General features: G+C 36.5%; 2 protein-coding genes across 2 annotated transcripts; one reads left to right on the top strand and one right to left on the bottom strand.

Moving 5' to 3' along the window:
• The first annotated feature begins 7,639 nt into the window (after positions 1–7,639).
• LOC116935472 (lysine-specific histone demethylase 1A) lies at positions 7,640–11,778 on the top strand. Its single transcript, XM_032942764.2, has 19 exons — positions 7,640–7,901; positions 7,989–8,220; positions 8,281–8,414; positions 8,489–8,568; positions 8,675–8,756; positions 8,815–8,934; positions 9,010–9,128; positions 9,189–9,246; positions 9,303–9,445; positions 9,525–9,615; positions 9,883–10,017; positions 10,092–10,169; positions 10,278–10,331; positions 10,403–10,493; positions 10,555–10,707; positions 10,796–11,050; positions 11,115–11,275; positions 11,335–11,515; positions 11,576–11,778. The coding sequence occupies exons 1-19, from the start codon at positions 7,791–7,793 to the stop codon at positions 11,680–11,682; spliced, it is 2,385 nt and encodes a 794-aa protein (XP_032798655.2). The 5' UTR covers positions 7,640–7,790; the 3' UTR covers positions 11,683–11,778.
• LOC116935473 (NADH-cytochrome b5 reductase 3) lies at positions 11,708–13,653 on the bottom strand. Its single transcript, XM_032942765.2, has 7 exons — positions 13,451–13,653; positions 12,877–13,102; positions 12,691–12,809; positions 12,408–12,612; positions 12,278–12,300; positions 12,046–12,217; positions 11,708–11,974 (listed from the first exon to the last, which is right to left on the bottom strand). Exons 1-7 carry the CDS (start codon positions 13,466–13,468, stop codon positions 11,802–11,804), a joined length of 936 nt encoding a protein of 311 aa, XP_032798656.1. The 5' UTR covers positions 13,469–13,653; the 3' UTR covers positions 11,708–11,801.
• Between the last annotated feature and the right edge of the window lie 25 nt (positions 13,654–13,678).

Genomic DNA, 13,678 nt, shown 5'->3' with positions numbered 1-13,678 from the left:
TTTGCTCCTGGTAGCAAAATTAATGGGAGAAATCAGTCCTCAAAGTCGTTAGTCTATGTTAAATCCACCTAAACAAGGCTAAGTAAGACTACAAATGGCGGCTTGCAGGGTTGCCGGACTACATGAATACTGCTTTTCGCAACGTGAAAATGGTCTATTGGCTAGAGCTTAAACTTTCCTAAAAGTTTAGCAACTTAAAAGCTCAAATATCAAACCAGTTTGATATTTAAGATATTAAGCTTTTGAGTTATTAAGCTGTTAAACTTTAAAAAATTATTAGTGTTAGCCAGAAACTTAAAAGCTTAAGACCTTAACTTCTTAAAATTAAAAGTTTAAAAGCTTAAAAAACCTCTACTGTAAGCGAGGCTTAACGCTTTGTTTTTCTAAGTTTTTTCTAGTAAAAATTCTCCCTGGTTAATTAATTAAACATACTACTCATATCTCACGCTGGCAGAACATACTGCCGATCAGCTGTTCTGCATTTTCCCTACGAAATTGTTCAATATACAATATATAACAGCAAATTTGAACAATCTTCAAAGTTAGTGCAGGTTATTGGTAGGAATTGGGGTGAAATCGTGAAAAATGGGCCAGAAAATAGTGTGATCGGGGTATGTAATCGGGGATAGAAACCAAACTTTCTTACCGTTTTTTTTTCGGGTATGGCGACAGTAGAACTCCAAGACAGTAGAACTCCAAAAACAGTAGAACTCCAAGACATTAGAACCTCACTTTTAAAAATATATTTAAAAATTGTTGATAAGTCCGAAAGTAGAACTCCATGTGCAGTATCCTGCACAAAAATCCGAACACCGATTTAATTTTTTAAAGCCACCTATTGGCGGGGAAGTGGGTTTTTTGTTTGTTTTTCTTTAAGGGGGAGGGTAGACGGGGTGATGGACACGACATGGTAGGGTTGGGTAAGTCTAGACATTTTAAAAAGGTGCCTTAAGGTATTACGCTTTAAGGCAAGTTACAGGTCGGGACATTTTTGCAACCCCCAGGGTGGTGTGTTTTTTAAAACGACAGTTGGAAATTTAGGGCTTGGGCTTGGTAATGTTGCCGAAACAATTTAGCTTATGTTCCAGCTGCCTGTAAATGTCTACGTAGATGTCAATGGCGTAGGTGTAGCGTTTCTGAATGTGATCCTGGAGATCGGCGTTCGATTCCAGATGAGGTGCTGAGTTAATATGGTTAACTTACAAGAAATTCTCGTTTATATAGAAAACAAATCAATTTAATCGAGCAATATGTGCTTTTCTTGTTTATTAAATAATTAAAAAAATAATAATCTCCTTCGTTCTAGAGAAATTAATATTTCCAGCAAATTCGAATGAAGAATATTATAAGGATACCAAATATTTAGCAATTCCTTTTTGAGAATCGAACTCTGATCTACGGCGTCGCAATCAGAGGCTCTACACATATGCCATCGTTATCGAGGTAATTGTGCACAGGCAGCTATCTAATTTTTTGGGTAAGGAGTATTACACAGCCAAAGTCCAACATTTCCAACTGTCGTTTAAAAAAAACACACCACCCTGGGGGTTGCAAAAATGTCCCGACCCGTTACTTGCCTTAAAGCGTAATACCTTAAGGCATAAAAAAAATGTCTAGACTTACCCAACCCTGCCCTATGTGTCCATCACCCCGTCTACCCTCCCTCTTAAAGAAAAACAAACAAAAAACCCTTTACCCCGCCAATAGATGGCTTTAAAAAATTAAATCGGTGTTCGGATTTTTGTGCAGGATACTGTACAATAGAACTCCAAAGACATTAGAGCCCCACAAAAAAAAATTAAAAATAACAGATAGCATGAGACAATAGAACTCTTCTGTCCGACAAAAGCACTCCAATGCCCGACAACAGAACTCCAACGATTTTTATAAAATATCAAATGCCCGACATCAGAACTCTTTATGGTAAAATTTTTTTTTTCCGGACGATAGAACTCCAATCATTTAAATATTGCATTATTTACCCGACAGTAGTACCCCGCCACCCGACAGTAGAACCCCACCACCCGACAGTAGAACTAATATGATTTAAAAAATATATTTTTTTGTCCGACAATAGAACTCCAATACCTTAAATATGATATTTAATGCCCGACAGTAGAACTCCAACATCCGACAGTAGAACCCCGACACCCGACAGTAGAACCCCAACACCCGACAGTAAAACTCCACTGAATATTTAAATAATTATTACGGCCGACAGTAGAACTTCAAGACTTTATTTTTCATTTCAATAAAAGTCATAAAAGTAGGGCTCGGCCCCGATCACATTCTAATCGGGTACACCGCTAACGTTTACCGTTAAAAATTAATCGGGGAAGTTTGACGCGGGGATTTTTTTGTCGTTGTTAGAATCGGTGCTGCACCAATTGCACCGTCTTAGCCCAACATGGTCTCCGCGAGACGGTCTCGAAGGGTCGAGACCGTCACCGCTACATCCCAGAGGGAATATTCCGGTCCTCTGATTGGCTCTCTCCCTTTCCTCACTCTATAGCTCCTTCCACCCCTTCTGCTTTTTTCGTGGTACCGCTTTCATGAAGGAGGAATGGAGGAGGCGCAACTCGGGCTAAAAAGTGTCGAGATGCTGTAATTGCCATTGGCAATAGATTAATTCTTTTTTTGTCACTAGATGCGTAAGAGTACGTTTACAAAGGATTTTCTGGCCATAGAAATAAAACGCGCCGAGTTCGTAGGCACTGATGCTGCAGTTAAAGGGATCACCTTCTGAGATTTTCCTTTTCCTCACTGTTACAAAACAGATAACAGATATTACAATTAATTTTTGACGTTGATAGAGCAGATGGATGTACACAAAAATAGTAACTGATGTACAACTTATACCTTCCTGAGGTGAAAGGTTCACAGATGTAATTGATGTTGGCAAAAGACGTTGACGAACATTTGCCAACAAATTGACTGATTCGTCTGCGCATCACCGTGTATCGCATCACCCTAAAGCGTGTACTCTTACCGTGTATTTGCTCGACTCCGCCCCATGGAGGAGGGGCTTGAGGGCAGGCTGTACACGATTTAGGCAGTAGCAGACGACAGTGAAAATTTTCTAAATCGTGTACGTATAGCCGTGTACGCATCACCGTGTACGTGTAGTGGGCAGATCGTGTACTATACCGTGTATTTTGTATTCGGGGAGGGTCTTGTTGCTGTGAATATTATATTATTTTAAAATTGTCGTGACCATGTATTATAAATGTTTGTTTTTCACGAATAAATACGAGAAATGTAATTGATTTACGTATATTATTTTATATATTTTTAAGTTTACATTATCTATGCCAAAACCAGATGAGGAAACTACCTAGAGCCTAGAATAACAAATTACAACAAGTATATATATTTTTTGTATTTTAATTATGGAATGAATATTATTATTAATGAATTTATTAAGCTAACTATTTATTTTCCCACCATATATTATACTATATTTCCACACCCATTGCATGGGAATGGAGCTTCGTGAACGCTAATTGAATTCACGTCGCTTATTGAATTGACCTTTCTATGAACGTTACAGACTTACAGTCATTAGGCTAAAAACCATAAGCTGAATTCCCTTGCTAATTTAATTACCTGATTGATCTAAAAAGGGTCTTCACTAAAAAACAAAAGGACTACATGCTTAAAATCATTTCAAGATTTTTTGCAATACAATGCATACGAGGTCGGGGGCCGTTTTCTAGCCTTGACTTAAGCACGAATTTTTTCTTAACTTACTATTTTTTGCTTAAAAATCCAATTCATGCTTGGATTTACCTAAAACCGTATTCTAGCTTTTCTCAACTCACCTTTTTTCTTAAGAAATATTTTGAACTTGTCTTTTTAAACTTAAGATAGCAAATTTTTGTAAGCCAACTATTAGTTGGCCTAAAGCGGTTATTTTCTTAAAATTCCGTGCTAAGGCTAATGCTTACAGCTATTGTTGTCGACGTTTTTAGTATTTTCACGTGTCATTGTTTTGATTATCAAGTAAAAACATCTAGTGGTCTAGTAAGAATTGAAGATGAATAACATCGACGAGTTCGAACGTCACCTTGATGTTTTGAACGAAGTTTTAAATAGTGACAATGACAGTGATGCGAATGAGGATGAATTGTATGAAAAACGAATAGAAGTGAGAAGGAGAATGGTTCCGTTTTATCGTCAACGTGCTGATATTTTTGATCTATTTGACGATAATCAAATTTAAATCTCGTAAGTCTTTCACTAGCACAATAAACACAGTTCAAGATACCAAAACTGTCAATCAAAGAGTCTTATAACTTTAAAAATACTAACTAGATTCTAGCTCTAGCAGACGCCTTATAACAATAATAAAGTAAACAGCATCTTTTACTGTATGCAATGTCATGAAATGAATATTCTTATTGGTCGCTATAAGGTCGCCCTCTAAGCAAATAAAAAATTCTATGCTTGAAAAATCTGATCTTAGAATTTGAACTTATACTAAGTTCAGAAATAAAAGTAAGAAAATTTAAGCTAGAATACGTGTTTATTGAAATGACGAACTTACATTTTTTCCTAACTTACGTGAGGAAATTTTATAAGAAATTTTAGTAAGACCAGAATTTAAGCCAAGGCTAGAATACGGCCCCGGCATAGAAACGAATTTCATGCGGAAGTATGAATTGTTTCCGGATGTGAACATTGCGTGCATGCATTTCAGTAAGTAGTTCATTTAACATTTATTTGTATGTGTGGTTTTTTAAACAATATATTACTATAATATATATATAATATATATAAAATATATTTAATTAAAATTATATATTATTTATAAAATACATATACCCACAGTATATATATTATTTACAATATATATGAAATATTAATTTTATATAGTATATATGCAATATACTATGTATTAATTTTAAAATCACAACTTTTAAACACACAAGTATATATATATATTATATAATATTTATATGTTAATAGAGCAGTAAAACATCCTACGTTGCACGTTCTCCACAAATGCGAAAATCTCATTTGTGTCCAAGTTGGTCTGCTGCGGCTGCAGTGTCTTAAGCCTCGCTTACACTAGAGGTACTTCTTAAGCTTTTAGTTCCTTAATCTTTTAAGTTCTTAAGAAGTTAAGCTAAGTTTTTAATTTTTCAACTTACACTGTCAAGTGACTTTTTTTTTTAAAGAAGGCGGAGTTAGTTTTCATGCAAACGCAAATAAATATAAGCAGACGAAGTGCTATTTTTGTGTTGATGTTGAGCTTCATCAAAATGGATAACTACGATTTTTACGTGTACCAGTGGAAACGAAATGTGTTGTTGGATTCACAGCTCTTTTATTTGCGGTAACTCTACTTAAAAAGAAATATCTTATTCGTAAAAGACATCCGAAATAAAACTACAAATATAATATATAACACCTTTGTGGTGGCACCAGTGCAAAAAAATTTACGAAGAAGTACGCACTAGCCGAATATTCCTATTGGCTAGAGCTTAAACTTTCCTAAAAGTTTAACAACTTAAAAGCTCAAATATCAAACCAGTTTGATATTTAAGATATTAAGCTTTTGAGTTATTAAGCTGTTAAACTTTCAAAAATTATTGGTGTAAGCCAGAAACTTAAAAGCTTAAGACCTTAACTTCTTAAAATTAAAAGCTTAAAAAACCTCTAGTGTAAGCGAGGCTTTATGGAGAAACCAACTTCTTCATGTTAAAAAATAAGTTTTCATAAATATAATTAAGATTTTCCCCCTTTTCTTCCTAGCAGAGGGTACCCTATTCATTTTTTCATTTCCCAATTTTTTTTCTAGCCCTAGTTCTATCTGGTTTATTTTTATTTAGCTATTGTTTGTGAATGGTTTGTTGTTCATCCCCTTGTAGCAGACGAATTTCTGGCAGCAAACGAAATTCTTCGGCTAAAAGAGACGAGCAACTTACAAACAAAAATAAAATAAAAATAAAGTAGATAGAACTGGAGCTAGAAAAAAATATTGGAAAATGAAAAGATGAATAGGGTACCCACTGCTAAGAAGAAAAGGGAGAAATATAAATTATAGTTATAAAAACTTAATTTTTAACGTGAAGAAGAGTTAAAGTAACAGTTAATACAACGTAAAGCCTGCATCACAATTAATAAAAATTGTTATTCATTCTATATGCGTAATTCCTATTTGGTATTATTTGTAGAAATGGCCCATGAATTCGAACTTCTACTTGATCGGAATGATTTGCCAGCAATCATCATGGAGTATGACACCACATTTGATATGGGGAATTTTTACTCTCGGAACATAACGTACATAACATACTTACATTTTGTCCTTCCTCTGACAGACCAACGGTTCTAGTTCAAATTTTTCTCTCCATAATTCACAATATTTTGAAATGGTACCACGTGCGTTTCAATTCAAATATAATAATTAAATAAAAATATAATATCAAAGAGCTTTTAAAAATTAGGGCCATTGGGAAGAAATTCGAGCAGAAACATCTTGGGTATATAGTAGTGCCTCTGGTGGTGAATTTTGGGTTTCCGAAACAATTTAGGGGAAATCGTGTATTTGACATGGTTGTAAGCCCCTCCTTTATGGGGCGGAGTCGAGCCAATACACGGTTAGAGTACACGCTTTAGGGTGATGCGATACACGGTGATGCGTACACGATTTTGGGTGGCCCGCAATCTATTTTCCTTAATTTGCATGTATTTAGGGAAAGTAAAAACGCTATGTTTCGTAAGATTCGGATTTTTTTTTGGACGGCATGTACCCCGTTTTACAACCAACCACACAACAAGGCATTTTCACTATTCAAGTTTTAGTCACTTTTTTAATGTTTCTGAGTGGGCCGCAGACTAAAGCTCGTAACGTTGGCAACTGAACTAAACATTTGAAAATCATGTGTAAACGTACTCTTACGCATCTAGTGACGAAAAAAAGAACTAATCTATTGCCAACGGCAATAACAGCATCTCGACACTTTTGTCTGCAGGGTCTTATGAGAGTCGCTCCTCCTCCTTTCCTCCTTCATGCCACTTTCGACTCGGAAGTCGATCCAAATGTAGATGCCCGAATCCTGAATGCCTGATAGAACCGTTCCGTTACCGAAATCCAAAACGATCTGACCAATCGGCAAAAAAGCTACCCGATCGAAGCGGGGCCGAGCCGAGGGGACAGGGCGTCCCCTCTCCCCTGTCAGAGTAATGGAATACTGGTGTAGCCACGGCCATGTTAACTCCCCCTCTCGGATTTTTTCCCAAAAGTTGTTGCCAATTTCGCGTATCGATTGTGAGAAAATGAGGCAAGATATCGATTTAAGTGTCCCATAACCGTAACTGCCACCTATGAATTGAGTTTTAAGGGTTGTTATTGTTATAACAACCCATATGTTTATACATACATTTTTTCACACTAATTAATTAAGCCACTTTTTGTTTACTTTCTGAAGTACAGACGACGAAAATGAGTGAAAACATAGCGAAAACGTAATACATCACAAGTTCACAACACAGCCGCTGTGGCGCTTTCGTTATGGGACAGAAAGACTTTCAGGACAAAAAGGCAATGGGAGGGCCCGCCATAAGCGTGGCTACACCAGTATTCTATTACTCTGCCCCTGTTCTCAGGTTGACCAGATGCTTTTTGGTTTGGCAACCTTGTTTTGATGGCAAAAGCGTTTGTTTTCAGAAAAAAAAAATCAGTTGGATCATATGTCAGTTGGATTATGTTTTTCTTAGTTCTTTCTGCAGGACAATTTTGATTTTTCTCGGAAATCAAAATATTCCTGAAAAAGGAAGACATAATGAGTAATTCTAGTGAAAAAGTTTCCACCGTTACTCCAAGTGCCGTGGAGGAAAACGCCGATGATTCTGAAGACCTCCGCAGATCTAGTCGGCGGAGTAAAAGGGCAAGAGTACGTTTTAAAATGTTGTTATTAATCATTAGACATTCCAAAAAGTGAAATTTAAAAAATTGAAAAATCAAATTCGCCTTGAATTAGGTCGAAACTAAAGAAGTTGAAACTCATGACTACCCAGTTGAAGTTACTGGAGTTTCTGATGTAGACAAAGATGACAAAAAAGAACTAGCTCTTGATGCTGGTATGGGAAAGTCTGAAGCACCCAAAGCTTCTATATCAATTGCTAGTGTACCATCTATTCAGGAGCCTATATTAAAAGTTGAAACAAAGGATGAAGATATGATCCATGATTCTGATTTTGAAGAACCCTCCGGTATTAATTTCTTTTCACATATTATCTTATTATTACATTCATTATACTAATTTCATAAAGGCTTGGAGGGTGCAGCATTTCAAAGTCGCCTACCTGTAGACAAATTGCATGCAGATGAAGCTGCACGTTTTCCAGATATTGAACAAGGTGTGCCAGCCACACAAAAACTATTTCTTTATATTAGAAACAGATTGGTAATATTAATTATTTAAAATTTTTGTATTTTATTAATTGTAAATTGAACAATTATTGACATTGTTGATGTTAGTTGCAACTGTGGTTGGAAAATCCAAAAATGGAGCTCACACTTGAAAATGCTTTATCTGAATTAGAGCCACCCTATAATAGGTACATCTAATAGTTCGTAAAAAACGCAAAACACTCCTAGGAGCACTTCTCAAGAATTTATTATATGTTTCGATTTTATTTTTTTATTTTTTCATTTTGGTTCTAGCGATACAAACTTAGTTGGGAGGATTCATGCATTTCTACAGCGCCATGGTTTCATCAACTTTGGTGTTTTCAAAAGAATTACGGTATTTCAAAATTGAAAAAATAAGTTTTTATTTTTCTCATTAAATAATTTGAATTTAGCCGATTCCAGTTGCTTCGAAACCCTGTAAAGTGATCGTGATCGGATCTGGGATATCCGGATTAGCAGCCGCCCAACAACTACGTAACTTCGGGTGTGAAGTAGTTGTCTTGGAAGCTAGAGTTAGTATCGCTACTTACATCACCGGCTATTAGAAAGACCATCCCGTATACTGAGCATTACTCGTCTAAATGTAGGATCGTGTTGGAGGAAGAATCGCAACGTTTCGCAAAAACTCGTACGTGGCGGATATAGGAGCCATGGTAGTAACTGGTTTAGGAGGTAATCCAATTACCATTTTATCAAAACAAATCAGGTACATAACATTTCAAATAAAAAATAAAACCATTCATTTATGACCATAATTGTTTTGCAGCATGGAGCTGCACAAAATCAAACAGAAATGTCCATTATATGAAGCAAATGGAACTACGGTATACACGGTCAAAAATAGCGTTCGAAATTCAATTTCATTGCTGTCAATTTTCAGGTTCCCAAAGATAAAGACGAAATGGTCGAACGCGAATTTAATCGATTGCTTGAAGCCACCAGCTACATGTCGCATCAACTGGACATAAACTACGTTAGCACAAAACCAGTGTCACTTGGCCAAGCTTTGGAATGGGTTATTAAGTATACAAAATTATTTCTTCTGTGTTTTATTAAAATTAGCTTTTCTTATTCATATTCTTTCTTTTCCACTTTTCGGAAGGCTTCAAGAAAAAAATGTGAAAGAAAAACAAATCCAACATTGGAAGAACTATATTGCTCTCCAAGATAATTTGCGTTCTATACTCAATAAGGTACTGCATGTGAAAATCCCTGTCCATTTTGAATCTTCTATTTTTACATTTTGTAGCGGTAAGTTAGTGTGATACAAAATCCGAAGTGCTTTCTTTCAAATGGGAAATTGACAGATCACAACCTATGTGTCCAACCCGACAACATCTTTTTTTTTCTTCAGAGTTACTAACTAAAAATTTTACAAAACATGCGAACAAACTTGAATGCCATTTATTTTTCCGTTGAATGAAATGGCAATGTTATTGAGAAACAATATTTTTCTTTAGTTAATTGCTTTACAGGATAAAGTAGCTAAATTGACACAACAATGGAATAAAATGAATGAAACGCGAGGCCAGCGAGATATCACTCAAGAATTTTCTCTTCGATCCAAACTTAGGGATATCCACCACGCACACAAGGTAAAACCCCATTCAGTTTTTTTGCATTAAGCTGACCTTTTGTAGGATTACTCTAATACTTAAACATTTCACAGGAATGGGCACAGCTTCAGGAACAGCAAAAAGAAACAGAGGAGAAATTGCAAGAACTTGAAGCATCCCCTCCTAGTGATGTAAGAAAATTCTTTTACCTTTTTAAGAGAGTGATATGATACTAGACTTAGGATCTTTCCCATAAAGTAGAGATAATAATTTTGTTTTCGGCGCTATTTATTTTACAGGTGTACCTTTCTTCACGTGACCGGCAAATTCTAGATTGGCATTTTGCTAATTTGGTACAGTTTTCTTGACACTTATTTCGTATTTTCAACAATATCTTGCTTACCATAACATTGAATGTTGCCAGGAATTTGCAAATGCAACGCCACTTTCAAATCTGTCGTTAAAACACTGGGATCAAGATGACGATTTTGAGTTTACCGGGAGCCATCTCACAGGTACGTTCTATTTTCTTTTCTGACAAACACCCCTATGTATACGTGTTTGTTTAATCTGAAGTGAGAAATGGATACAGCTGTTTGCCCGTTGCCCTATCCGAAGGTCTGGATATTCGTCTCAACCAAGCAGTTTGTAAAGTAAACTATAGCAGTGAGAAAGTTGAAGTGAGTGTGTTTAACCCACGTAATACCAACCAAGCTAGTACAATAACAGGTAAAACTTCAGCTGAAGCTAGGAAAAACGTTTTCTATAGTAAAGTGAGAAAGTCATCGAAGTTTATCGGCTGAATTAATATTTTTAGGCGACGCCGTTCTGTGCACTCTTCCATTGGGAGTACTAAAACAGATTACATCCCTTAATGGAAACACAAGTGAGACTGAGAAGGCAGCCAATAACATGGTTGAATTTACTCCCCCTCTGCCAGAATGGAAACTTTCGGCCATTCAGCGTCTAGGTTTTGGCAATCTCAACAAGGTCGCTCTTTGCTTCGAACGTATTTTCTGGGATCCGAATTCCAATTTATTCGGTCACGTCGGTTCTACTACTGCCTCTCGAGGTTTGTTTCGTCAACTACTGTCTGTCCTGTTTCTGTATTGCATTAATTTTAACTTTATATATAGGAGAATTATTCTTGTTTTGGAATTTGTATAAAGCCCCAGTTTTATTGGCTCTTGTTGCTGGAGAAGCAGCGGCAATTATGGAAAATGTTGGTGATGACGTTATTGTAGGTCGCTGCATGGCAGTCTTAAAAGGCATTTTTGGTAACGGAGCTGTTCCTCAGGTAATACTTTGCAAATCAATCAGTTTAAAAAGGTAATAAAAAAAATCGTTTGATTAAAGCCAAAAGAAACTGTCGTAACCCGCTGGCGTTCCGATCCATGGGCTCGTGGATCCTATTCTTACGTTTCAACTAGCGCCACGGGAAATGACTATGACATACTTGCTTGTCCCGTAACTTCTACTGGCGAACAATTGACTTCTAGTTCAGATTCATCTATCCACCCCCGCCTTTTTTTTGCGGGTAATTTAGTTTTCCTTCGATGATCTGCTGCATTGATTTATGTATCTTAACTTTGTTTAGGTGAGCATACTATTCGTAACTATCCCGCCACAGTTCATGGAGCGTTGCTTAGTGGTATTCGAGAAGCTGCTAGAATAGCTGATTATTATCTTGGCTGTTCATACTAAAGTAGTATTCTCTAACAAGTACGTATCTCACTAGGAAAAACTTGTATTGCTTACTGTGTTACTTCCGGAAGCATACATCACGGACTTTAAATGCAATATCAGGCAGTTTTTATTTACTTTTAATAAGCGAATCTTAATTTTTGGGAATATCCTAATTTATCCAAATTCGGAATGCAAGCGAAGTTGATCATGGGAGGAGGCCCACACATGACAACAAAAGTGTCATCAGCAGGCGGATACAAATGGCTAGCAATCATATCAGGAGACACAAACCCCGTGCTATATTTCCAACCTAATAGTCGAACATAGTTATCAGAAAATAATAACATTTGGTGCTTATCGATAATAAAAAACATGAAATACCATCTGAAGGGCGATCGACAGTATACCATAACCGAAGTCGGTCAGGGTTTTTAGAAGCAGCTTCTTCTAATTCGTCACGTAACAAAATGTCCGCCTCGGTCTGATTTGCAAACAGAAGGGCCATGCACGAGGTATCATCTGGATTTCGCAAAATCTGTCGGATTAACTGCAACTGTAAAAAACATATGTACCAAGTATTTTTTTTTTAAGCAATGACGTAACTCCCCGTTACCATAGGGGTAATTCCAGTTCCACCTTTCAAATCAAACACAAGTTTAGTACGTAGAGCGTAACCTTCACTAAATAATCGACCGTCATCCATAACGGATGATTTCGCTGGAAATTGTACCCTACTAACGTACCTGCAATCATGTTCAATTTTTTGAAAGCCACGTTGAAAGGCGATGATTTTTTGTCTGGCTTTATAGCAAACAACCCGGTGCCTTGGTGTATTAACAATCCAGACGGCCCTCGGACGTCAATCGAATCTCCTATGGGAAGTTTTTCTAAATATTGTGTCAATTTTCCACCTTCAGGAAATTTAGGGTTAACATCCTTGAAGTACACCTAGATAATTTCAATAAGAGAACAAAAACAAGAAAAAAACATGTAATGTAGAACTTGAAAGAATAACGACTAACTAACCTTCACGACTAAATCAAAATATCCCTTTTCCTCGTCACACGAAACAGGTGTATAAGGACGAATTACAAGCTGATCATTTATTCTTGCTGACAAATAGACATGCTGTCCAACAGGAAGACCTTTAAAAGAAAATTTTTTAAGGAAAATTTCCTTAGAGAAAAAAGTGTTTGATAGTTGATTATGTACCAAGAACATGCTGAGGAGAAGGGAGAGCAAATCTGTATCTTCTAGTATCATGGTTAATAAAATGACGCTCAACCAACTTTAAGGGATACTTGGTTTGTGGATCAAGCAGTGTTATCAATTCCTTCTGTTTGGTTGATCTTTCTTTTGGTTGCAGCCAGTTGAAATATAACTTTGCAGCAACTGCAGTCAAAACAACAATCCCAATGCCTGTCACAATAGGTAGACTCTAAATGATAAAGAAAAAAAAGTATATAAAGCAAATTAAGACCCTTTGAAAAATGATGCAATAAAGCAATTTTTTCTGTTTGGGAAACAAATGCAAGACATATTCATGTTACATGGAAATGAATTTTCTACAGAACATTTGGCACAACAAGACCACTATTCATGGACAGAAAAAGCTGTATTTTCACACGCAAGGGTGGATATCTTAGTATTATGTGACGTAAATCGGCCAACTTAAGCGGTTAGTTGTTGGGTCACACTTTCCTAAAAGCCTTTCGGGTTTCAAAGTTATGCATTTCTTGTATCTAGAACCAAATGTCAATTAGATTTCACATAAATCCATTTATACCTTTCCCAGGGCATCCATTTAAAAAGAACTTATACAGTTGTGGGTTCTCAACGTTTGAAATCGGTAAACAAGAAAAATTTATACGATCTTATGAACTGGCAGACGTGCCGCTGAACCGAACGTAAAACTTCCGGATATGGCAGAGATAATGAGAGATCGAACTCAGATAGAAAGCGCATGGAACTTTATAGAGGACAAGTCACAGGCCACGGGCATGGACTACTCTAA

Source organism: Daphnia magna, linkage group LG3, assembly GCF_020631705.1.
Source record: "Daphnia magna isolate NIES linkage group LG3, ASM2063170v1.1, whole genome shotgun sequence".
NCBI lineage: Eukaryota > Metazoa > Arthropoda > Branchiopoda > Diplostraca > Daphniidae > Daphnia > Daphnia magna.
This window is presented reverse-complemented; position numbering and strand designations above follow the sequence as displayed.